Genomic DNA, 27,369 nt, shown 5'->3' with positions numbered 1-27,369 from the left:
TTTTTTATTTCTGTTACACTATTTGCGGCGAAAATATATTGTATTTGTGGCGAATTATTCGTCGCAAATAAAAGCCAGACAACAAAAATCACCCATTTGTTGCGGCGAATTATAAGACTATTTGCGGCGAATTATTTTACATTTTCGCCGCAAATAAGGGTCAATTACGACCAAATGCAGAATTATTTGTAGCGGATTTTAATTATTTGCGGCGGTATGTTCGCTGCAAATAATGAGGCTATTTGCGACGAAAATTTTATTCACCACAAATAATTGTTTTTGCGCCGACCTTTTTGCGGCGACTTATTTGCAGTGAATATTCGGCGCAACTAACATTTGCGGCGAATTTGATCACCGCAAAAACCTCAATATCTTGTCGTGCTATATATAACATATTAGGCCTCATTATGTACTCACTTGATTTACTTACTGATTCAATAAAAAAAAAGAGTTATTTTGCTTTCACTAATACAATGTTAAACATGATCATAATGCCTTTATGTATGCTTTTAATTTATATATTCATATATATATATATATACTTAATTATGCAAAGTAGATTTTTTTTTTTCTTTTTTTTTTCCTGTCGTACGTAGTGTGCCTCCTTCTTTCTTCATTAAGTGTTATCATTTGTAATATTTTTTTGCAAGTTTTTAACCGTACAAAAAAATGAGTTGCTTGGAAAAAATCATCCCCAACTAAAAGGTAACTAATTAATTATTTGATGACACATATTGATGCACGTAAGAGATATATCATAATTTGTTATATATAATTTATTGTAATACATCTAATGTTAGCAATATTGCCCAAAACCTATCTCAACCTCAGTTACACCCAAACTAAAAAAAAAACACATGATGCACCAACAATATGAATATTACCTAAGGTATTTTAAAATTATTATTAGAATATCTTTAATTAAAATATATAGGTGAGATTGAAAATCTTGTAAGATTTCTAATAATTTCATTATTTTCTCTCGTTCAGCATCTTAAGCCCAACATAACTGCATGAAAACAAGAAGCAAAGTATTAGTACAAAATTAAATTAAAAAAATTCACTAAAGATGTATAGTTTGGTCGAGCTGAATTTTGTTCAATAAAGATATTTAATTAAACTAATCACTGCATATTGTGTTGGGCACCATCCCATACTAATATTCAATTACATAAAACTAAGTTTTAAATCCATAATTATATATAAATATATAGTATTATAACTTATTACCGTCCAATCATCATAATTGTGGCTTGAGGATTGGTCCCTGGAGAGGCATTAAAAGTTGAACTATCTACAACACGAAGGGAATCAATCCCAATGACCTTAAAATCACCATCCACAACCTTCCCCACGAGACACCCACCATGGTAATGCCAAAAGGTAGTAACCGAGCTTCGACAAAAGGCTTCCATCGATGAATCATCAGTGTGGTTGGTCGGAATAGGAGGCCCCAAGAACATGAAACCCCTTGCGCCATTGTAGTCTGTGTACTTAAATCGATCCAAGGATTGAGTCTTCAGCAAATCGGCCATCTTTCTCGTCGCACTAACGCAGCGAGAGAGATCGATCGGATCAGAAAGATAGTTGAACCGGACATATGGTGTGATTTCCACTTCTGTTGGTGAAGCCAACCGGAGTGAACCGTGGGACAAGGGTCCCACGATTTTCTCGACGATGCTTGCTAGACTAAGTTGTGGTGGAGAGAGTGGAGTGGAGTAGAAGCTGAAAGGTAACGAAGTTGGAGAAAATGGCAAGCTATAAGAGACTGTCTCTATGTAATAATCACTAGTGATTCCAACGACTTGTGCTGTAGATGTATCAAATGGGAATGGGATTATGAGATTAATGGTGCTACGTGGATTATCAGCCATGAATTTTCCAACATTGGGTTGGGGTAAGACTGTGGGGATAAATTGTGATGAGAGGTCTGAATGGGGACCAATTCCACTAAGTAGAAGAAGTTGAGGGCTTCCAAGTGGACCAGCACTCAGTATTACTTCTCCTTTATTACGTATTATTGCCTTGTGAAACGACCCTCTTGCATCACTGTATACAACTCCCACAGCAGCCGGTTCTGTTCAGGATATTCTCTTATTAAAATTAAATAATCTATCAGAAAATTAGCTACATGCATGTACATTTTACAATAGAATTTTTTATCTCACAAAACATTTATAACTTATTCGTTTTGAATATCTATATATATGACACATATACAGCAAATATATTAGATTGTTGAGCCAGCTTTAATTTTCTAACCAAAAACTATTCTTGTTATATATATAAAATCTGTAAACTGAAGTTAACATACTTGACATTATTGTGGCGGAGAACATAATCTTCTTGACAGTGGCATGAACAGCAATTCGCAAGTTGTTGAGGTCTCCTTTATTGAGCAACTCCACAGCCCCATGTCTTCGCCCCATATCGTCAAAAATCGAACCAGATTGCTTAGCTCCAAGTTTATGGTCTAAAGTGACTCCATTGTCAAAACCAACTCCAGCTTCCAAAAAAGCTTCTTTCATCACACTTTGCCATACTGACAAATTCGAAGTCGACACTATCTTCTCTTCCACCCACTCGTACGCTTTCTCAACCTCTCCCAAATCCCATTCCACACCAGACTTGGCGAGGAATTCACTATCAACTCTCGAGAAGAAACCGGCGTTTATCATGCTTGTCCCTCCCAAAACCCTACCTCTGACATTCGCAACGCCGTCTTCTGACGTGAACCTCTGCGCCGGTGTATCGCCATTATTGTCTTGTTCTTGGAGATTAGCCAGAAACCCAGATGCATTCAGTACATTGGGATGAGCTGTAGGGACGTTGCCTCTTTCAAGGACAAGAACTGAGTATTTTTCTGATAGAGTCGCCGCCAAAGGACATCCCGCCGTACCACCTCCGATCACGATGTAGTCATATTCTTCCACTAACGGCAGATCAGTTGCGTTGTATACAGATTTCATGTAACTAAAGTCTGCTTAAAACAATCAAAGGTAAGACATAATTTATATATGTATATATAAATATATGCATTGAATAACAATATATATATATAGGGAAATATATTAACGTACCATAATCAGATGCATGTACATACAATCGGTCATGAAATATTGTGAAAAGGATTAGAATAAGAAAAGATAGTGGAGCTAGCGTCATTCTTATGTTCTCTTTTTTTCTCTCTCTCTATATCTATATTTATCTTGGAAACCACACACAAAAATAAGGGTTTGCTCACTTTGAGTACTTATAGTAATGTGTTTGGATCTGATTATTATTTATTTATTTGGATTAATCGTTAAGTCAGTCTCTTAAGCATTACGTTTCATTTTCTTGTTTTGACTACACCGGAGAATTTAAAGTCGTGTGTTAATCTTTCATTCGTGCTTTCTGATAAACTTCTTTGTTTTATTAGTGAACTTTGTTTAGCTGAGGTAGCTTAACAGTTTTATTAGTTGCCTAACTATCTGACTTAGCAGCCTAATAACATTATTATATATTACATAATTATTATTTGAACATACTTTTTCTTTTCAGAAAATTAAAATTACATTTAAATCCAACCCCTGGTCTATTTTTATTTGAACTGCCCAAGTACAATTTGGCAGTACAATGAGATCATTTGGAATAGTGCAAAATAATAACAATAGTACCTCAATAGAAGAATTATCTATCTCTAATTAGACTATATAGGTAGTACACGTGTACTATCCTAATTGGTGAGTAATTGAACAAACTAATTAACTGACTGATTTGTGAATTACCAACTACCAAGCCGCAATTAAAATTGAAAATACTGAGACTTATTCCACCAGCCAACAAGAGCCACCTGCATCCACTTTAACCAACCAACTGAACTTTAACCAACCAACTGAACTCGAAGAATGTCTGAACTTAAATGTGGTTACTGACTTTGGGTTCATACCAGGAAAAAAAATCTGCTATCTCCAATTTCCTATCCCCTCTATGTCCCACCAATTATTTTAAGACACGTCATATATTTATAATGTTAATATAATTGGAAAGATAGAAAGTTGTAAGGAATTTAAATATATATTAAATAAATAAATGAGGTGTCTTAAACTAATTGGTGGGACATGAAGGGGATAGGAAATTGAAGACAGCAGATTTATTTTCACATACGAGCATATGGTTTTCTTCTAACATTGGTATCTTCATTCTCAACTACCACAACTCTCCACCAGCTACAACTAGTCTGTGCCTCTAATCACACTATTGAATTTTCATATCAATGTGATTAATTAGTGTATATATATACTTTGGTTTGGTTGCCACAAAATTAGCATTGTGATTTTCTTTTGCCTTTACTCCTAAGCCCTTTAACCACAAGTCCACCTTATATATAGATTGCTTCAGTCCCTAGTTACATTATAGTCAGCTTCAATTTTTATATCCTTTCAAAATATTAATTATATAACATATCCAACTTCATTTTTTTTATTTAAAACCTTCAAAGGGCTGTAAGTTTAACTTTCTATATTTTTAAGAGGGTGTGTCATCATTAAAAAATAATCAATAATTGATTGAAAATAAGATAAAATAAACATAGGGATCTCTATCAACTGTTTAGAGTCAATATGGTGTTGGGTTATATAGGGAAAAGGCACAAAACTTGTTGGAGATTATACGTGACTTGCCTTCTCTTTAAAGTTTACTTTAAGCTAAAACTTTCGTATACAAAAATACATATATATATATATAATTATTTTGTGTATTGTTTCCTACATTTTTAATTTCTGTTTGCTTCTAATATACACACGGAAGATTGAAATTTTTCAACTTCAGTGATCATGCTTCTTCGAATTGAAGATTAGAAAATTTCCACACATCAAATTTAAAATCAATGACAGATTGCAAATTCATCATGTGCATATATATGACCAAAAACCAACATTAATTTGACACTTTTCAAGTATTTCTTTTATTTTTTATTTTGGAAAATAGTCCCAATTTTTTTTATTTTTATATGTTGATTTTTAGCCTTCATATTCTCAGCTTTTATATGTTCCTTATAAATGTTTGTCATTGTATGTTTTACAAATCCTTCGTGTTGGCTTATCTATATATATTTTTACAATTGAGTAACTTTTTAAATGAATAGACTGGAGCTTGGACGTATGTCATTACTAATGCCACAAGTATAATCTAGACGATAAATCTAGATATAAGACTATATATTTTACTTTAGTAACAATAAAATCTATGATTACAACGATGGGATCTTTGGAGTTGGAGGCCAAAAACATAAAATGCAAACATGAATTTGTACCTCAAATATGCAAACATTTTCATATTTGAGGTACAAATTTGAGCCTTTTCTTCTATTTTCGTGCAAATTTGTTGTAAAATCGGGTGGTGGGCTGGACTGAAATTGATAATGCTAGCTAGCCCATTTGTTCTGTCTCTGTGAAGCCCACAGTTCGACTCCGGGTCACAGCCTCCTCTCTCACTTGGTAGTGCGTTACCCAGACATGGCCGACAATTCCACTCAATATACTACCTCTTTCATATCTTAAAATATTATTATTAATTTTTTTTTTGGAATTTTCGTATAAATATATATTGACTTGTTATGTATATATATACATGGACTGAGAGTTTCTTCTGTTTTGGAACTGTAATAGTTTTGTTTTTTAATTTGATAATGAATATACACAGTAATGTTATTAAGTTGGGATCAAAGCAATTGAATTTTTAAGGGATGTATCACAATCACTTCCTATATATATATATATATACAATGAAGATCCCCACATCACTTTTGGGTGCATGTTGTACAAGTACATTATTTTTAAGGGATGTATCACAATCACTTCCTATATATATACATGGTTTCTAGCATAAATATTGCTATTTGGAAATCTAGTTCTTAAGAATTGTATTTGGCAATTATGTTCTTGAGTTCAAAAAATAATAGTAATTAAGTATTTGTATATTTTTTCCCCAAAATTTTAAATGTTTCTATTCTCCATGATGTTTTAAAATATATAGAGATGTATAATAATATAACCAAAAATAAAATGTCCATAAAATTTTATTTAAAATTTGACAATAAGAACTTAATGGCTAATTTTTAAACTTATTAAGCACTTGTTTCCAATAAAAAAATTATACAGGGAACTAAATTGCCAAAACCCTATACGGATATAATAAATTAGTAGATCTCGGTCTGGCTCTCTACTAAATTGTAATATGGTTCTCTTCTTTCGCTTAGCATCTTAAGACCAATATACCTGCTCATCAAACCAAACACAAACAACTCAAATCAAAACACAATACCAAACAAAACATCAAACATCGAAACTAACATTAATTAATATAACATAAAGACTTACCGGCCAAGCATCATAAGAGTGGCCTGAGGGTTTGTCCCTGGAGACATTCTAAAGGTTGAACCATCCAAAACACGAAGTGCATTAGTTCCCATAACTCTAAAATCACCATCAACCACCTTCCCCACGAGGCATCCACCATGGTAGTGCCAAAAGGTGGTCACCGAGCTTTTACAGAAGGCTTCCATGGCCGAATCATCAGACTGGTTTGCAGGCAAAGCAGGCCCCGCGAACAAGAAACCTCTCGAACCCTTCAAGTCCTTGTACTTAAACTGATCCATAGACTTAGTCTCTAACATCTCGCCCATCTTTCTCACCGCGCCAACACACATAGCAAGATCAGCCGGGTTTTCGAAGTAGTTGAACCGGACGAGCGGACTGGTTTTCACGTCGACCGGGGAAGCCAGGCGCAGTGTGCCGTGGGACAAGGGTCTGGAGAGCTTATCGGCAATGGTGGCAACACTCACCGCGGAAGAAGATGAAGGCGTGAGAAGAGAAAAGGGTGATGGAGTTGGAGTGAATGGTAAGGTATAAGAGACGGTTTCTATGTAGTAATCGGCTGCGATTCCGGCCACTTGTGGTGGGGAGGGGTCGAGAGGGAATGGGATCATGAGATTGATGTTGTTGCGTGGGTTGTCGGCCATGAATTTTCCTACATTGGGTTGGGAATGGATTATGGGAATGTTGAGCGATGAGAGGTAGTCATGTGGACCAATTCCGCTGAGTAGCAGAAGTTGTGGGGTCCCTAGTGTGCCTGCGCTGAGAATAACTTCTCCACAGGGGCGCCGTACTAGTGCCGTGTGAGACTTTCCTTTTGAATCCGTGTATACCACACCGCTTGCAGACGGATCTGTTCATTGAATAAATTCAAACTATATGTTCAAGTATAGCTAGAGAAAGAATATATATTTAGACCTCAGTTGATGTGTTAAAACTAAATGATGTGTCAATATTTAATTGGTGGGACAGCAGATTTTTATTCATTATGGAGGCCTTGTCCTTTTTGTCTAAGCCTAGTTTGGATGATTCAAGACATTATTATTTTTAAATAATGTACCTCTTTACCAATAATAGAAGGTTCAGAAAAGTTTTGGTTGAGTCTAGCTAGTTGTCAATTTGCTGACAATTTGGTCCCGACAGCGATGTATACATATTTGTCGTTTACTTAGATAATTTGCCCTTATTTTTTATATTTCATAATTAGAGATATATTAAAAATAAAATAAAATAAAACGAGCAACGGAGATGAGAGTTTTGAGCTATTTTAATTTCATAAAAAAAAATTAAATAAAAAAACTAACTAATACATTAATGATTTTATATTGAGGGTTACTTATTTTTGTTTATAATAATAAGGCATCTAGAGGCCTTTCAGGCCTAAGATTAAGGAACATAAGAGATTGAACCGGCTGTTGACTAATGAAGAGATCTTATTTTGTGACTCTAAAACTAGAACTTTGATGATTCAACCTTTTGAGTTCACACAAACATATATCTAAAATTGAGAATTGCTAAAGGAACAATTATAAAGTATCACCAAGTATTGAACACCATCAAATATCATTATTCTATAAAATTGAAATAATATTTTAAATAACCATAAAATGTAAAACGTACTTGAATTTTTGGATGTTTGATCACGAGAGAAAATAACTCTTTCCACAGTAGCACGAACAGCAATTCTCAGGTTGTTAAGGTCACCTCTGTTGAGAAGCTCCACAGCACCATGTCTTCTCCCCATATCATCAAACGTAGAGCCAGAAGCCTTAGTCCCAACCACATGATCTAGAGTAAAACCATTGTCAGGACCAACACCAGCTTCGACCAAAGCATCTTTAAACGCAGATTGCCAAACTGCCAAACTTGCTGGACGCGACACAACTGTCTCCTCCACCCACTCATACGCCTTCACAACCGAATCCATATCCAAATCCAAGCCCAACTCGGATAGAAATAGATCGCTGTCGGCTCGGGAGAAGAAGCCGGCGTTCAGCATGCTCGTGCCACCCAAAACCCTACCTCTCACGTTCTCAACGCCGTCTTCTGACGTGAACCTCTGCGCCGGAGTATTGCCATCGTCTTCTTGCATGAGATTAGCGAAAAACCCTGCCACGCTCAACACATTGGGATGAGATTCAGGAACATCTCCTCTTTCGAGGACGAGAACTGAGTATTTTTCTGACAAAGTTGCAGCCAAAGGACACCCTGCCGTGCCTCCTCCTATCACTATGTAGTCGTATTCTTCTTCTAATGGCAATTCGGTAGCGTTTTGGACCGATTTCATGTAGCTAAAATCTGCAAAAATACACACAAAATATGTTCATTGACATAATATTTTTACTCCCATGTATTATATAAATGTATATACATATATAATTACGTACCGTGATCAAATGATGATGATAGAACCTTGCCATGAAAGCTAGTTAACACTATAAGCAGAAGTAGGGAAAAAGAAGCTGCCACCATTTTTTTTTCCTTTTTTGGTTGCTTTGAAATATTTCTGTGATTTGTTTTTCGATATTAGTTCACTTTCTGTGAATATTTATAGTAAAATTTGTGATGTATATAACTTATCTAAAAGGCCATTTCACAGGATCATATTTTGATATATTTTTTTTGTCTTCACTTAATAATTAGCTTAACCTTTATTGATTGAATGTTGCTATTTGACACCAAAAGTTTCCAACACTACATAAAGTGTCGCGTCATAATTTGTTAGCGATACCTCATAATTCTTATTAAATTTAAATAAGTAGTACTCGATATTGAATTATACCAATAACATAACCTGCTTATGCTTATAGTGATGGAGACCAATAACAATACCGTTAGCAATTCTCTTACTGAATAGTGTAGTCAAACACACAACTTCTAAAATCAACGGTCTTTTGTGGTTGGCTATTATTTGTCTAACACTACATATACCTTATCCTATTTCTTGGGCAATAATTGTTTTATTTCATTTCTCTTGTCTCACTTTGTTCTTTTTTTAAGCTTATAAACTATTCAGAGAACTTTTATGTTATTCAACAAAATAATATTATGTAATTAACTAAAGTAAAATTTTTGTCAATCTCTTTAATGGATGAAATAATAAATAGAACATCAATTTGAGAAAATTTCAATATTGTCCGTTCCTAGTAATATCAGTCTATTTAAAATAACTTTATTGATTAATAAATCCTTAATAATTATATTTTGAGCACTCATTGGTTATGTTTCAAATTTTAGTATATTAGAGATCAGAAAATGATCTCCATTTTCGTAACGTTATTACTTTTTATTAGTATTGTTGTTTAGTATTTAAAAGTTGACATCTGTTATCATAATTAATTTGCCCATCTAATAAAAGTGGGCGTGTGTGGTCCAAAATTAGAATGATTTGTTCCATTGGTAATGTCGTGTCGCTGCAATATAATCCTGTAAGATTTTAAAATGTGATATTCAGCGGATTATGAACTATTTGTAACTATTCTTATTACTTGTAATATTAAACTTCTTATATAATACAAGATCTAATAATTAAAAAAAAAACAAATACTATAAGCATGTTCTGTGCCTAGCCGACATGTAAAAATAATATATATATATATATATATCTCTTTTATATAATAAGTGTGTGAATAAAGGAAATTTTTAGTTTTAACAATTTTTTATTTTTTTTAATGTTAATTTTAATGGAATATTCTTATATTTAACCACATATTCTTATATTTAATGGTAGTTTGTAAATACTTAAATTTAAATAAAATAAAATAAATAATTAAGAAGATTAAAATGGGATATTTTTGAGATATTTTATAATGATAATTATTTAAAAATAATAAAATCATATGTTTTATAACTTAAACTCACTTGTTGGAATAATATCATATTAAACATATAATATAATCTATTGTGAATTAACAACAAATTGTTTTTTTTTAAAACTAGCAAGAAACTAAAATTTAAAATCCACGTATAATTTTTAATATTATATTAAACATATAATATATAATCTCTTGTTATCTCTCTCAAATTCAAAAATTAGAACAAATATAAATTTAAAAAAAATTATTTATTTAAATGAGATATTTATTTGTAATTTATATGACATTAAAATAATTTTAATAAAAATAATTTATATATTCTATAAAGGGTGAGTTAATAAATAGTATAGAACATCAATTTGAGATCATTTTAATAATATTCAGTCCGTTTCCTAGTAATATCACTGTATTTAAAATAACTATGTTGATAAATATTTTGAGTACATATTAATTAATTGGAAATGTTTCAATTTTTTGTTTTGGCCATAATAGATCAGATCGTCATCTCCATTATTTCATATATTTTAATATAAATGTTTGGTATTTTAAAGTTGACATGTTAGAAAAATAATTATCATAATTTGACCATCTAAAAGTCGGTGGTCCAAATTGAATTAAAATAATATGTTCACATCTTGGCAATTAATACCGTCGCCACAATATAATATTGTAAGATTTTAAGGTTTTAAGGTTTTTCGATAGTTATTTATGGAAAATGTTCTTCAGCGGATTAATTAATTATGCAATCCAAGTTAATTAAGTGTGCAATATATATTAATTACAGGTTAGTTTACACTTATATACCTAGAATTCAAAATATTTATATAAATACCTTTATACAAATATTAGTGCCAGTTCTATATATCCAAATCCAAAAAAATAACTATCAAAATTGGAAAAAGTGGGAAAATTAGATGATGTTTGGCACCATAACTAAAAAATTGTTTTTTATTTTTGAAAACAAGTTGGAGTGTTTAGCATTGTTTTCATAAAACAATTTTTAAAAATAAAGTTACAAAAAACAGAAATTTTGAAAACAATAAAAAGTTATTTTCTATTGTTCTCAAATTTTCTTTCCTAACTTTCTCACTTCTTATTTTTCATTATTTTTTCTTTCAAATTATTTTATCTCATTATTTATTACAAACTTTTAACATATTTTTCTCTTTGTAAATATATTTGTTAATTTTTTATTTAAGATTTAAAAAAAATAAAACTAAAAAAATTATGTTTTAAAACATTAACCAAACACCTCTTGTTTTTTGAAAACTACAAAAATAGTTTTCTGTTCTCATTTCTAAAAACAAAATTTTGAAAACAAAAAACAAAATATAATGCAAAACAGGCCCTTAGGCTTTCCGAAATTTTCCAGAGTTTAAAAAAACTATATTTTAGTATTTTATGATGCTAATAAGATATCAAATTGGTTATCTCTTCATATAAAGTTTTTTTTATGAACTAAAAATCTTTACTTACAGATAATATTATCTCATTTGTATTTTGGTTATCTAATTTGATTAGTCATCTTTAAAACCATGATTTTATTTTTTAAGTTATATTGTATAATCTTGTTGTTTAAGAATTTTTTATGTATTTTTTTAACAACATTTATGCTACCTTCAAACATATATAAGAAAGTAATAAGTTACAATAAAATATAATAATATAAAATATAGCTTATTAGTAAAGTTAGTGTAATTAATTTTGTTGGTAATGTAACTGACTCTATGATGTTTAAGATACCATTTGGTTTATTTGTAAGTTTTTTTTTAGAATAACATATCTAAACTGCTCTATAAAATAAGCTTATATTAGAATATTGAGGGTTACTTTATTAACCTATGAAGTTAATTATTATATTAAATTTAGTTTTTTTATTTGTTGACAAACTATAAAAGAAATTAAAATGTAGTTTTTTATTAAGTTATTTTCTTCGGTGATGAAAAAAAATATATATTTTTCATATATTAAAATGACTATTTTAAAAAATAAGTCACGATGATACCACTTTTGAGTTTAACTGACTATCGTTGTGGCCAGAAAAAAAATTTGAAGTTAAAAAAAATAAAAGAGAAGAGAAAGAATGAAAAAACGTTTAAAAAAAGAAAAAGAAGAGAAAGAGAGATTAAAATTAGATCAAAAAGTTTTATACGGAATAAATTGGTACACGGAATAATAAATGCGTTTACCGAATAAAAATATATAGGGAAATCTACAAAAATACACTAAAAGTTAAAAAAAAATCTGAAAAATACGGTGCATTACAAAAATACGGAATTTTTGGATAAAAACACGGAATGGCAAAATTGTAATACGGAGTGGCAAAATCATAAATAAAAGCTGTAAAATACAATTTTTTGTAATCAACGTTTATAAACTAGCAAATATATGTTACGAACTTGTAAATATCTGTTACGTGTTTGTAAATAACATTTACAAAATTAGTTATAGAATTGTAGATTTTTTTGTTTTTGTTTTTTGTAGATAAAACTTACAAACAATTCGTAACTAAATTTTTTATTTTTGTAACAATAGTTTACAAATCTAGTTTTACAACTAAGAAATATATTTTTGTAACTAATATTTACGAAAATATTTTATAGTTAAGAAATCATAAACAAAATATACAGAAAAATATTGTACTTTTCCATATTGTTACAATTTTGTACCAAAAAATTACATAAACCATCATATTTATGCTATACAACTTAAAAATATAAATTTATGATATTCATTATTGATAAAACACTTTATTGAATATAGTGGTGAAATACAATATTTTTTTTAAACAAGTTTTACATTTTTGTAACAACAATTTACAAAACTAATTTCACAACTAAAAAGTTTATTTTTGTTACTCACATTTACATAAATATTTATAAATTTATTTAACATGATTATTACAAAGATTTACAAAAACTAATTTTTTAACTTTAAATATATTTTTGTAACAAAACTTGAAACTTGGATTAGATTATGATTTTGGTTTAATATTGAGTGTTGAGACTTGACTAGCTATGATTTAAAAAATATATAATATTTTTATAAAAAATAATAATATTGTGATTATCTTTAATTATATATTGTAACATATAGTTATCAATATTAATTTTAATTAACAGTATATTGTAATTTGTATAAATATTAATTTATTTTTTGAGTAATTGTATTAATATTAATTTTAATATTAATAAATATATTTATTTTAAATAAAAATAAATTAATCTACTTTATTTTATTGATGATAGTAACTATAATTATTATTACTTTTATTATTATATTATTTGATATGCCTAAATTCTAATTAAAAATTAAGACAAAAAAAAATAAAACAAAGGATCAATAAATAAATATATATATATATATATATATACACGGGTTGGGGAGAGCGGTATTTTTATAATTTATTAAAGATATCGTATAAAACGAATCTTTTTTTATATTACAGTGAGATATGTAAGGCTTCACTTTAAGTCTTATTGGTAGGACTCTTAATATTTCTCGATCCGTAAATAGTTTTCGGTGTGATTTTTTTTATGACCGTGTATATTATAGCTATTTAGAGCATCCTGCAAATTTTCAAAAAATTCCTAATAGTTTTACAGTACCGAAAACTAGATTCAATTATATTGATATCCATGCGCAACAATATGTTTGAACCTAATTTTTAGTACTGTAAATTATTCAGAATTTTCTGAAAATTTGTAAAATGCTCTAAATAGTTACAATATACACAATCATAAAAAAATGGCATCGAAAACTATTCACGGGTCGAGAACACTGATAGTTTCACCGATATAACTTAAAGTGAAGTTTTATAGTAAAATTCTCCTATAATGTTATATGTGTAAATAAAACATTAGCGACATTTATGTAAATAAAATGGGTACTCCCAGTCTAATTTTTCCTTAGTTATTTATATATGTATTAACTATATATATTGATTACTTGTAATCAACTTTTTAATACAAGTTCTAATAAAAACAAATACTACATGATCTGTGCTGAACTACCCATTATTATTTATTATAATACATAAATAAACAAATATTTAGCCTAACTAATAATGTTTTAATTTATTAAGATAAATAATTAAGTTTGTTTTCTTTCATATGTAAACACCCGGGAGTTTTTTTCGTAGTTTTTTTTAATTAAAAAATTATTCTACCTAACTTTTCATTATTGAGGAGGCTTATCACATGGAGACAAGGATTTTCATCATTCCGTTGCATTTTTTTCTTTTACTTTCTATTTCACTTTCGTTTAATATTAATATGTCTCCATTGCATTATTTAAACTACTACCCGATATTTGGATTAGCAACTTTATATTCATACACTACTACAAAAAATAATTTTTAAGACCATTTAAAAGGAACATTAAATATTTTTTATGACCTAACTAAATGGGTCATGAAATCTATAGTTATTAAAAGCATTACTTTTTATGTGGACCACATTTCATGATTCATATTAAGGGTCATGAATCATTTTTCATGACCCTTTAAATGGGTCTTAAAATGATGTGTGAGATCACACTTATGTTGAATTGTTATTTTTCAGGACTTTTTAAATTGGTCATAAAATTTGCATAAGATCACATTTCATGTCCTTTTAAAAAATACGTGAATTTTTTTATTATTTTTTTTACATATTTCGAATTTACCATGATATTGTTGTATTTTTTTTTTTTTTTGCCATTTACATTTTCTAATAAATTTTTAATTAATATATAAATAAATAAATTATTAATTAATTAATATAAATAAATGATTTTTTAAATTAAAATTTTTCATTGATATAAAAGAATATTCAATATTTGTTAGAAATTTTCTAAAAAGAAATATTTGTTAGAAATAAAACTAATACAAACAATGATTTTAGATTAATGGTAGCTTATCCCGTGCCCATTCTTGTTTCATCTCATCGTGTTGTTCTTCGGTATATCTGTGTTTGTTGAGCTACAAAAATAAAATAAAAATATATATTAATAAAAGTAATTATTAATTTTATAGTTTTAATATAATTATAATCTTTGAACATTTTACATATCCCCTTTCAAATAATTTTTACAGTTTGGAGCTTGAATCAAATCATTCATCATCCGCATTATGTAATATCCACATTCAACGTTGTCCTTTTGTTGTGGACACTAATAATAATAATAAAAATTAAATAATTTCATAAAATTAAAAAACTCAAACTATTGAAATTGAAATTAAATTTTCTAGCACATACTTCGGGTTGTTGAATAGTTGGTTTAGACAGGATTTGTAAGTTCTTAGACCTTAAGTAGCGACCATAAGCATTGAAGATTGTATCTTGAATTTGTGAGCGTTTCTTAAGAGGTGCATTAACTGGATCCATAAAAAAATGTAATAGGCTCTAGGCACCAACAATACCAACATCCAATGCTCACTATACATACGAAAAACAAGATTAATTAGATCAAATATTATATCACAATCATACTTTAATAAAATTGAGCTGACATATGGATCCAAGGAACAACCATTTACTGATTTTCTGAAACCAATGCATTCATTCGCTTGCACAAATATGCAACACGGTCTTCAAACTTAGTTGTTGCAATGGCTACAACATTAGGATTGACAGATAGAAACAAATGTTGGCGAGGATGTTCTAGGAGCCAATTGTACATTAACCTAACATAAAAAAAAATTGTAATATTGTTAGCTAACTTTGTATGTCAAAGAAACAAACTTAACTAAAGTTAAAAAAAATGAATGTTGATACCTTTGGTAGCACATGATAACACCTTGTCCAATATTATTGCCTCTAATAAACTGAAGTATGTCATCCTTACATATAAAGCAGTGTGACATATCTTCAGCGAATATTTCATCTCGTACAGATGTATTTACACACTCATAATGAGCCACTTCGCTATTATATCATAAATCTCTCCCAAATGACCTCATATCTGTGTGTCTTGGTTGACTTCTGTGTTCCCGTGGTTGTTGGGTCAAAGATGTTGTTGGTCGATGTGCTTCGCTCCTACTTTTTGAACCAGTCTGTACAAAACATTTACCAATCAATTAATGAAATATACACAATAGAAAAAATATAAGTAAAGATAATTGTAGCATCACATCACCTGTTCTTGCCACTCAGTAAATATAACCAAATGCTTAGGCCACACTATAGCTGTCCCAATAGCTTAAGCAACTGTGCATAGCTCCAAGTCAATGATAGGGTTAAAACATGGAGCAACTCCTTGAAGCAAGTATTTGATGATGACACGATAATCATTGTCTCCCAATGGTGTGTTGTGAAGTTGTACGTCTTAAGTGTCAATAACGTGTCTTTATGCAACAATATTCTCAATCGTCCCAACTGCCAAATGACATTTACGTTCCTGCTCCAAAGTGTGTAAGTTAGACATATTTAAAATCATATATGAAAATTGACAAATAATATTTAAAATGTGGTTGTGGTTGTGGTTGTGGTTGTAGTGCATAAAATGTCATTGGATCTTCTGCTTGTGGTGGTTCTGGTACATGGTAAGATTTTGGAGGTTCTGGTACATAGTAAGATCCGGATACCCCATGCATATAAGACCGAGGCTGAGGATGCGGTACCTCAGGCATATGAGGCTAAGACTGAGGATGTGGTACTCCAAAGCCTGATCCAAAAGGACCAGCACAAGATCCATGCCAACTCGGTTGGGCTCTATTTGCGTCGACAAGGGATTTCAAGAGTTCTTCTTGTTTACGAAATTGTTCTTCTTGTTCACGATTGATGCGTGTCGTATGGCGTACCAAATTTAATAAAGATTTTGATTACACTATCACCAATTAATTTGGTACAATGGAAAATAGAGGTCGAACCCAAGGGAACTATATTCAATTTATTATTCACAAAGTTTAACAAAGTTAAAAGGAAAAGGGGATTTTGAAATTTAAAACTAATAAGACGATTAACAAATAAGGATTTATAACGATTTTTAAAGAACAGTTAAGAATTATTCTCCACCTCAAACAATCATGCATGAATATCAATATTGAATATTATTCTGATTCCCAATTAAACTATTAACCCCGCAGATAAAGCTTAAGCAGTCAATTATCCCAATCTCCCTATTACAATCAATCACGGCGAAGCGCTCAATAATTAACTCTTTTTACCAAATAACAAACCTATGAAGCATATGATTCATTTAATTTAGTAAAAGCATTAAGAACAATGGAGATAGGTTAATCTAGGCAATAAATTAATTTAGCATATAATTCATTTAACCTAGGTTCTATCCTTCATCACAATCAACAACATATTTGACCATATCATCAATTGCAATTTATCACCAATACTTAGAACCCTAAACTATTAGGTGAATCGAAATTCTAAGATGATAATGAAATAATGTAAACCCTAATTAGTTGTACACCCTAACAAGGAATCACAAAATTCATAAGATAAGCATAGAAGAATAGAATCAATTTAATATGAAGGAAATCAAGAAATAATACTCATAACTGAAGTCAAACAATCATGTCTGGGTTTTGAATAACCCTTAACCTAAAAGAAACTAGCCAATAATCTTCATCATGATTAAAAACATAAACATAGATAAAGAATAATAGAGTAGGTGAAGAAGAAAACTATTGAGATATTGATTGCGATCTTCCTTCTCCTCCAAAGCTCTCTCTGAGTTTCTCTCTCTAAAAACGTAAAAATAAAAACCTAATTTTCGAATCTAACCCTAATCCTCTTTTATATCTCCCCTCAAATAATCAGAAAAATTGAATTTAAGATAAAATTTAAACGCGTGCTGTAACGACCCAATTTCGCTAATAAGGCTTAAGGGCCTTGATTAGCGTGCCAGGAGGGCAGGTTGAGATTTATGTGTGATTTTATGAGTTAAATGCATGGTTATGATTTAAAGAATGTTATTTGGCTATTTGTTTAAACTGAGATGCATGGCTGTGTTTATTAGTATGCATGTAGGCCCGGATTGTGTTAGAAGGGCATAATTGTAATTTTGGCCATGTTGGGCATAACTGTATTAATATGTGATGATTGTTGAGACCACAGTGGTATGTGGGTATATCCGTGATTTGTAACTTTCGGCACGAGGCGATCCTAGAGCTGGATAGCGGGGAAAAGTCACAACGGGGCATTATGTTTGACTTTGGGCAAGTCAAGGAGTATTGTTGGTATTGGGTTATGAAAATAAATAATTGGAGATATATTTGAGGTTAGGATGTCTAGGCGGGAATACTGGGGGATTTTACCATTTTTGCTTCGGGGACATTTTGGTACCCGAACCTTGAGGTAACCAGCTTAAGTTATAAAAACAAAACAAATAAACCATTTGGAGACTTAGAGAAACCGACCCAGCCTCCACCCTCTCCTCTTCTTCTTTCTCTCCTCCTTCTTTCATGAAATCCATAGAAATCTTAGGGGAAATCAAGCTTGAATTTCTGAATATTGATGGTGGGATTTGGAGGTTTAGCTCAAGAGTTAATCAAGAACAAATCAGAGTAAAGGTAAGCAATTAATCCTTTTTCTCAAGTTAAATTTCTGAGATTTTTGTTGGGTTGTGAATGTTTATGGATTTTTGATATTCAAGGTGGAGTTTGAGGCTTGAAACTTTGAAGATAGGTCATGGGATCCTTTGGGAAATGATTCTACAACCGAGGTAAGGTTTAAATTAAAGTTTGATGGTTGAAATTGAGAATTTCCATGGTTGGTTTTGAGTTTTAGGTTTGAAATTTCAGAAATTTGGAATTTGGGATTTGGTGAGTGTTAAGGTGGATTTTTGGTGGAATTGTGTTGTTTAAACCATCCTAATGTTGTGTTTATTAATTGGTTTCGAATTGGGAGCTTTGGGATGGCTTAAGGTGAGGTTTTAAGCTTGAAAATGGTGGGTTTTTCTGGGTTCGAAGGGTCGGGCCGCGGCATGGTTCTTGGAAGGCCGCGGTCCTTGAAGGCTAAGTTGTGCTGAGGATGGAGGGCGAGCCGCGGCATGGTCCTTGTAGGGCCGCGGCCCTTACCTGTTTCTGGGCATTTTGTGGCCCTGTTTAGGGGCCATGCCGCGACATGGTTGGGCCATGCCGCGGCGCTTAAGGAATTTTGGGATTTTGAGAATTTAAGCTTGGGAATTTAACCACGGGTGCTCGGGATTGAATCTTTTTATATTTTTGGTGAAGTTCAATGTTCCGGGGACTAGAACTTGGTTTAGAAACTCATTTGAGATTAATCTTATTGGTATCCATTATCTTGGTTGTGACTAGGTGTTAAGCTAGTGCTCGGGAAGTGGATCGTGCTCGGGGGCCGTCATTTTTCTATTTAAAGCATTTGGAATTAAGGTAAGAAAACCGTAACACCCGAGAATAGGGCATGGTCCCACTGTGTGATTGTAGGGCATGGCCCCGGATTGTACTATGTGTAAATGTTTAACCTTAAATGAACCGTGATGTGTGTAAATGTTTATTTCGAATGTACTATATGTGTGATTATGATGAAATGAACGGCAAGGGCCGAGTACGGCGTAGGCCGGGGCGGCCGTGGGGCCGAGTACGGCGTAGGCCGGGGCGGCCGTGGGGCCGAAAGTAACACCTAGCACATGGGATGCTATAGTCAGGGCGGGGCCCGGTGGATACATGTGTTATGCTATATTCAGGGTGGGACCCAAGGGATACATGAGTTATCCTCGCGGTGAGAACCGATACCCCAGGGCTTTGGTAAGGTCTCTGGGGCGGCATGGCCGTGTTTGCTTAGTCTAATGGTTGACTTGTTTATTGGTGGATTATTTGTTATGATAAACTGTATACATTGCATATGTTATGTTCTACATGAGTTTTCTTGCTGGGCTTCGGCTCACGGGTGCTCTGTATTGCAGGTAAGGGCAATGACTGAGTCAACCAACCATGAGTACGGAGAGCGTGAAGCGACGCGTACATGTTTGGCCTGCCCGACTGCTTTGGTTGGGGGTTTATTCGAAAATGGCTGTAATAATCTATGATTTTATGATTAAACAACTGTAAACTTATTTCAATATGTAAATAGTTTTCAAACCTTATTTTGGGATCCCAAGTGTTTAATACTAGAAGTTTTTTTTTTGTGAAACGTCGCATTTTCAAAGATTACAGCCCTAACTTTTAATTAGTCACACTTTTGTTTCAACACCTCGGTTAGCGAGTTCATTGCACACTGTTTTGTCTTAAAACTCACTTAGTAACGGCTCTAAGGAAGTAGGGCGTTACACGTGCCGCGGCAGGAACTTTCCCTTGCCGCGGCAAGGAACTTCGAAAAAGGCGTGGTGGGCTGTCGTGCCGCGGCATGGATTTTCCCTTGCCGCGGCAAGGAACTTTCTGACTTGCCTCGTAGCGGCAAGGAATTTTCCTTGTAGCGGCGAGCACTTTGCTGACTTGTCTCGTAGCGGCAAGGACTTTTCCTTGTAGCGGCGAGCTCTCTGCTTGATCACACTTTGATTCTTTTTCGATTTTTTTTTTCTTCTTCTTTGACTTCACTCCTCTGATTAGAATCCTACAACATTATCATTTAACCAAAAACTCATCAAAAATATAGACATTATCCTCAAAAATGACGATTTAGTTTAAATGAAACAAATTAGCAAAACCATTCTAACCATCCCCAAACACACTACTTATGAACATAAAACCCTGATGAATACGAAGTAAACTTTATACAAAAATGTACTTATCAAATTCCCCCACACTTGAACTTTGCTAGTCCCTTAGCAAACCCCTAAACTCTAAACAAAATTAAAAACTAACACAACAGGCGGTCTCATTGAATACGATGATTGTCTCAGAGAATTACACTAAAACATTATGCTATAATGACTTTGAATTTCATAACCATCAGATTTTCAACTCCTAAATTGATGAGCTACTTGAAATTTATCTTAAACCACGAGTTATAACAATCATACTTACCAGCTCACTTGAATCAAGATTAATCAATACATGTCGTTTTATTCATTCATCATCATTTTTTTTCTTTTCTTTCAAACTTGCCCCTCATCAGAAAAAGAGTATATATATATATGTATCAACCACTCCATAGACATTAACTAATTACTCTCCACTAATATAAACACACAGAATCAAGAATCAAAAGGTCTTTATAAGCTTATAATGTATGGCTAAGGTGCAGGGTAGATGAGAAGGATACATTTAGGCTCATATTGCACCATAGCATACCCAATATATACTTTTTCTCTATTTCTACTTTGGATCTTCCTCAACAATTCCCACATACTTTTCATACATTATTGATCTCTCTATTTTCCCCCACACTTATTTTTATGCAAAAAAAAAATTCTTTTTCTTTCTTTTTCTTTTTAAGATATTCCTCGGGGATAAATAGGAGATCTTTACACTTATCAGTACATCATGTACAAAAACTCTTACTACACTTCTCTTTCTTCTTTTTTTTTTTTTACATATAACCTCTCATCCCATAGTAGAAAATTAACTAGCTAAGCCATGGTGCAATGGGTTATCAACATAGATAAAGAAAAATAAAGAAGTTTAGGGTTAAGTAATGAGTTTTCAACGAAAAAAAAAATGTGGTCAATAAGGCTCAAAAACGGGAAACTAAGGATACATTATTATCATGGTAGGCTTGAACGGCTCAAACGATCCAAAGAAAATTGCCTTTATCATTTTCTTAATTCTGTGCACTTATGATTTCGCCTCAAGCAATCAACCAATGTGTTCTAGAGTGGTGGGGACTAAATTTGTATATATCTAAATATTTTTCTTCTTTTTTTTTCTTTTTTTCGACATGCATAAATTATTTCTCAAATAGTAAGTAGCAAATCTAACTGTAATAAATCGTTAAGATTTAAAGCACAAATTCAAGTAGTCATCAAAACAAGAGTTAAGCACACGAATCACAATCCATCCATCATCATCTAGCATTCAAGTTTAGTATCATTCAGATACTCATCATCGACCATTGCATTCAATAAGACCAGCACAAGACACAAGACCGACATCAACAACACAAACAATTATAAACAAACAAAGACAATTAGACAGACAAAACAAACAATTTGTTACCCATCCCCCACACTTGAATTAAACATTGTCCTCAGTGGTGATAAGTACAAATTGACACAAGAAAAGAAAATAAAAGAAATAAAAAAAACAAAAGAAAATAAAAAAAACAAATGACAAGAAAAATAGGAAAATAAGAAAACTCCCTCATTAATTGCGACTAAAGGTGTCATCCGCATCATATTGGAACTCTTCTGTGTTACCCGCTCCATCGTCATCATTATAGTCATTGGTATGGCTAGGCGGCACCGGAACAGATGAAGGGTAAGGTGGCAACCACATTGGGGCCGGTGGATATCCATACATATCCGCCCCTAAATTGGTTTGCTGCATCCTGAAGCACAAGTCTTGATAGCTAGCAAACTCCATCATTCTTTGATTTTGAGCCACCATCTCTTCATGATATGTTCGAATGTCAAGATGAGCATGATAGAGTTCATTCTCCATAGTGGCAACCTGATCAGTAAGTGTCCTGTTACGGCCAGTGTGAGGCTGAACAGGTGCATGTGAAGAAGATGCAGGTTGCGCAGAAGATGTGGCTGTGGGTTTGTCAAACCGCTGAATAGTATTCCTGTCAATGATATGCATTGGGTTTATTACTTCCTCATTATCATTCCATCATACACCGGCCTTCTTGCATAGGTCTGTGATTAATGAAGGATGGTAGAACCCATTCTGTGTACTGGACATACTCTTCAGGATTGATGCATGAATGATCTTGCCAACATCTATAGACTTGTTTGTTACGATGGCATACAACAAGTTCCCACAAGCCAAGTCCACTGTTCCAAAATGTTTTGTGGGGAATAATTTTGCCCCAACAAAACAGTGCCAAGCCTTAAGTTCATAGTCCATATATTTGGACTCAAGATTATGAGCGGTGTCATGCTCGGACGTCCTCCACCTAGCCTCTCTAATGCCAATAGCTTGGATAATAGCATTGGGATCCATGTTTGACTCAGAGGCATTAAACTCATCATTCGGAATGTCTGGCAGGCCATAATAGTGATTAATAGCAGAGGCTGAATAGGTGACGGGAACACCCCTAACCGTTACCTGTAAATTACTGCGGTTGATGGCATTGGCATAGAATTCTCGAACAATAGAAACAACCGCTGGCTGTGGTTGGGCACATAGCCGTTGCCAACCCCTCTGCTCAATAATACTCATCAACCTCAGATAAGGATGATGCATGTCCAGATCAAAACCTCTTTCGGCCACCCATGCCTTTTTCTTGTCAATGGCGTCCTTGTAACTTTCAAAGGCTTCTTTAGATGTGAATTTCCTGGCATCATATTTTACCTTAGCGGTGGTAGAAGGGCCGGCATGTTCAGTGCGTGATCTCTTGCTAGCCATTGTATCGATGGAAATAATTGATGATAGACTCCTTCAAAGTGGTTCTGAGAATAACTAATGTCACAGCACAAAGTAAAAGATTCTACACTCTCAATTCTGGATATTCAACTCAATGTGACATTTTATCAAACACATAGAGTGCAGAGTGTAAAACAAAGAGATCAAAAACTTGTAGATTTTTCTATTACCCCCAATATGCAGATATAATCAGTAGACAAGCACATGCACCACAGAAATCAAAATCAAAGAAGGAGATCCAACAAAACCCGTCCACTCTCAGAGGAATTAGAAGTTGATAAACATCAATCAAAGCTTGCAAATAGAGAAAAATACCTTGAATCCAACCCAAAGATGATGCAAATGTGCTTGGTGATGCTTGATCCCGAGCAAAGCCTACCCAATGAGCATTAGTCGGTAATGAAAGTAATGGGTGGCTAATGATGCTGATTTTGAGGAATGGGTATAATGGGTGATGGAATAGGCAAGGTCTTTGGATTAATGAGGGTGAGAAGGGTATTTAAGATTGAGGAAAGTGAGAGAGAATGAGAGAATGATGAGGGTATTTAGGATTGATAATGGTGTGTAGGGCTTAAGAGAAGAAGAAGAACAATGGAGAATGGGAGACTCGGTTTGTATTTAGGAGAAGGGTGAGTGAGTGGTGAAAAGGGAAAGAAAAAGGTTATAAGGCAGTTTCTGGGTCTCGTGCCGCGGCAGGCATTTTTATGTGCCGCGGCAGGGGGTCTCGGGCGTGTGGGGATCGATCACTTGTCGGGGCAAGCCCTTTTCTGTGCCGCGGCAGACTCCTCTCGGCCTGTGGGATTTCCTCTCGTGCCGCGGCAGACATTTATTATTGCCGCGGCAAGATGCTCTCGGCTCGAATTCTGGGGGCGTAGGCCGCAGCAGGAACTTTTCTTTGCCGCGGCAAGATGCATTTTCCTGCTTTTTCTCTCTTTTTTTTTTCACGGTTTTCACGGTTCAAAGAGAGAATCAGAGTAAAAAAAATTGAAATAACTAAATGTTAAACTTAAAAATAAAAATAAAGAAAATAACTAAAACTGAAAACAATAAAGATGGCTACGTTTAACGTCGCTAGCTCGACTTAGAACTTCAATCTTCATCGACATAAACTGGGTCTTCAAGGTACATCACATGAACTTGCTCATCCTCCGCCATTGACTGATAGTATGGCTTCAGTCTCTGGCCATTCACCTTGAAAGACTTTCCGGTACTTGGACTTACAACTTTGACCGCTCCATGAGGAAAAACCTTGGTAATAATGAACGGACCTAACCAGTGAGACTTCAACTTCCCAGGAAAGAGTTTAAGGCGAGAGTGATACATGAGAACTTTCTGACCTTCCACAAAGCTCTTCCGAAGAATATGTTTGTCATGAAAAGCTTTGATTTTCTCCTTGTAGATTTTCGAACTCTCATATGCTTCATTGCGTATTTCTTCTAACTCATGCAATTGAAGCATTCTTTGTTGTCCTACAGCAACCATGTCCATGTTACACTTCTTTACAGCCCACCACGCCTTATGCTCTAGCTCCACTGGTAGATGGCAAGGTTTCCCATACACCAACCGATAAGGTGACATACCGATAGGTGTTTTATATGCCGTTCGATACGCCCACAAGGAATCATCAAGCCTTGTACTCCAATCTTTCCGGTTTGGATTTACAGTTTTCTCAAGAATCAATTTAATTTCACGATTAGAAACCTCCGCTTGCCCGTTGGCTTGTGGATGATAAGCAACTGTCACCTTGTGAGTTACACTATAGCATCGAAACAATGCTTCTATACTCTTGTTACAAAAATGAGTGCCTCGATCACTAAGTATAGCCTTAGGTGTACCAAAACGCACAAAAATGTTAGAGCGAATGAAGTCCACTACTGTTTTTGAATTATCCGTTCTAGTTGCAATCGCTTCCACCCATTTAGACACGTAGTCTACCACCAATAAAATATATTCATAGCCGAAAGAGGATGGGAATGGTCCCATGAAATCCATACCCCAAACATCAAAGATCTCAAGAATTAAAATAGGAGTTTGAGGCATTTGATCCTTGGCCGTTATGTTACCAACTCGTTGACAACGATCACATGCCTTACAATAAGCATAAGCATCTTTGAAAATTGTGGGCCAATAGAAACCGCTATCAAATATCTTACGAGCTGTCCTCTTAGGTCCAAAGTGTCCACCACAAGCATAAGCATGATAAAAAGCAAGGATGGAACGAAATTCAGATTCCGGTACACACCTACGAATGATTTGATCAGTACAATGCTTCCAAAGATAAGGTTCATCCCATATATAGTGGCGAGCATCATGCTTAATCTTGTTCCGTTGTGCTTGTGTGAGATCACTTGGTAACTCCTTTGAAGCAAGGTAGTTTACAATGTCGGCATACCAAGGAATAACTTCTTGCATGGCGAGGAGTTGCTCATCCGGAAATTTTTCTTCTATGGGAAAATTATCTTCATCCCGAATAAGGCGACTCAAGTGATCCGCCACCCTATTTTCAGAACCCTTTTTATCTTTTATCTCTAAATCGAACTCTTAAAGAAGTAGAATCCATCGGATCAGCCGAGGCTTGGCTTCTTTCTTTGCCAATAAATAGCGAAGGGCAGCATGGTCGGTATACACAATCACTTTAGTTCCAATCAAGTATGACTGAAACTTTTCCAATGCAAAAATGACCGCCAAGAGCTCTTTTTCAGTGGTGGAATAATTAAGTTGAGCATCATTAAGAGTGCGAGAAGCATAATATATAACATGAGGAAGCTTGTCAACTCGCTGCCCAAGAACAGCGCCCACGGCATAGTCACTTGCATCACACATGAGTTCAAATGGTAACTCCCAATTCGGTGGCTGAATTATAGGAGCTGTAGTTAGAGACTCTTTTAATAGGTTGAAAGCCATGAAACACTTGTCATCAAATTCGAACTTTACATCTTTTTGGAGAAGGTTGCATAGAGGTGTGGAAATTCTAGAGAAATCCTTTATAAATCTCCGATAAAACCCTGCATGCCCGAGGAATGATCTTACTTCTTTAACACTAGTCGGAGATGGTAGAGAACGAATTAAATCAATCTTTGCCTTATCAACCTCTATTCCCTTGACTGAAATCACATGACCCAAAACTATACCTTGGCTTACCATAAAATGGCATTTTTCCCAGTTGAGCACAAGGTTAGTTTCAATACACCGCTAGAGTACCAAAGTGAGATTATGAAGGCAACGATCAAATGAGTCACCATAAACACTAAAATCATCCATAAAAACCTCGATGATGTTTTCAATATAATCTGAAAAAATGCTCATCATACATCGCTGAAATGTGGCAGGAGCATTACATAACCCAAACGGCATTCGTCAGAAAGCAAATGTACCAAAAGGGCATGTAAAGGTTGTCTTCTCTTGATCTTCAGGAGCTATAACAATCTGATTATATCCCGAATAACCGTCAAGAAAACAATAATAAGGATGACCCGCTAACCTCTCAAGCATCTGATCAATGAACGGTAATGGAAAGTGATCCTTACGGGTTGCCGCATTCAACTTTCGGTAGTCTATACAAACTCGCCACCCGGTTTGCATTCTTTTTGGTACCAGCTAGTTTTCATCATTCTTTACCACTGTGATTCCTGACTTCTTTGGCACTACCTGAACAGGACTCACCCATTGACTGTCTGAAATTGGGTAAATAATACCCACACTAAGGAGCTTCAGTATCTCCTTTTTCACAACCTCCATCATAGGTGGATTCAATCTCCGTTGCGCCTCACGT

General features: G+C 33.6%; 3 protein-coding genes across 3 annotated transcripts; all 3 read right to left on the bottom strand.

Annotated features, from left to right (window-relative positions):
• Positions 1 to 734: 734 nt before the first annotated feature.
• Positions 735 to 3,451, bottom strand: LOC133783051 ((R)-mandelonitrile lyase 1-like). Its single transcript, XM_062222580.1, has 4 exons — positions 3,081 to 3,451; positions 2,315 to 2,980; positions 1,231 to 2,077; positions 735 to 1,009 (listed from the first exon to the last, which is right to left on the bottom strand). The coding sequence occupies exons 1-4, from the start codon at positions 3,163 to 3,165 to the stop codon at positions 973 to 975; spliced, it is 1,635 nt and encodes a 544-aa protein (XP_062078564.1). The 5' UTR covers positions 3,166 to 3,451; the 3' UTR covers positions 735 to 972.
• Positions 3,452 to 6,033: 2,582 nt separating this feature from the next.
• On the bottom strand, positions 6,034 to 8,898 carry LOC133783050 ((R)-mandelonitrile lyase 1-like). The gene is made up of 4 exons (XM_062222578.1): positions 8,744 to 8,898; positions 7,977 to 8,654; positions 6,363 to 7,209; positions 6,034 to 6,260 (listed from the first exon to the last, which is right to left on the bottom strand). Exons 1-4 carry the CDS (start codon positions 8,826 to 8,828, stop codon positions 6,182 to 6,184), a joined length of 1,689 nt encoding a protein of 562 aa, XP_062078562.1. The 5' UTR covers positions 8,829 to 8,898; the 3' UTR covers positions 6,034 to 6,181.
• Positions 8,899 to 24,686: 15,788 nt separating this feature from the next.
• LOC133785908 (uncharacterized) lies at positions 24,687 to 26,009 on the bottom strand. The gene is made up of 3 exons (XM_062225123.1): positions 25,691 to 26,009; positions 25,433 to 25,528; positions 24,687 to 25,315 (listed from the first exon to the last, which is right to left on the bottom strand). The coding sequence occupies exons 1-3, from the start codon at positions 26,007 to 26,009 to the stop codon at positions 24,687 to 24,689; spliced, it is 1,044 nt and encodes a 347-aa protein (XP_062081107.1).
• Between the last annotated feature and the right edge of the window lie 1,360 nt (positions 26,010 to 27,369).

This window comes from Humulus lupulus, chromosome 6, assembly GCF_963169125.1.
Source record: "Humulus lupulus chromosome 6, drHumLupu1.1, whole genome shotgun sequence".
Lineage (NCBI taxonomy): Eukaryota > Viridiplantae > Streptophyta > Magnoliopsida > Rosales > Cannabaceae > Humulus > Humulus lupulus.
Note: the sequence above shows the minus strand (reverse complement) of the source record. Positions and strands in the feature narration are given on the sequence as shown.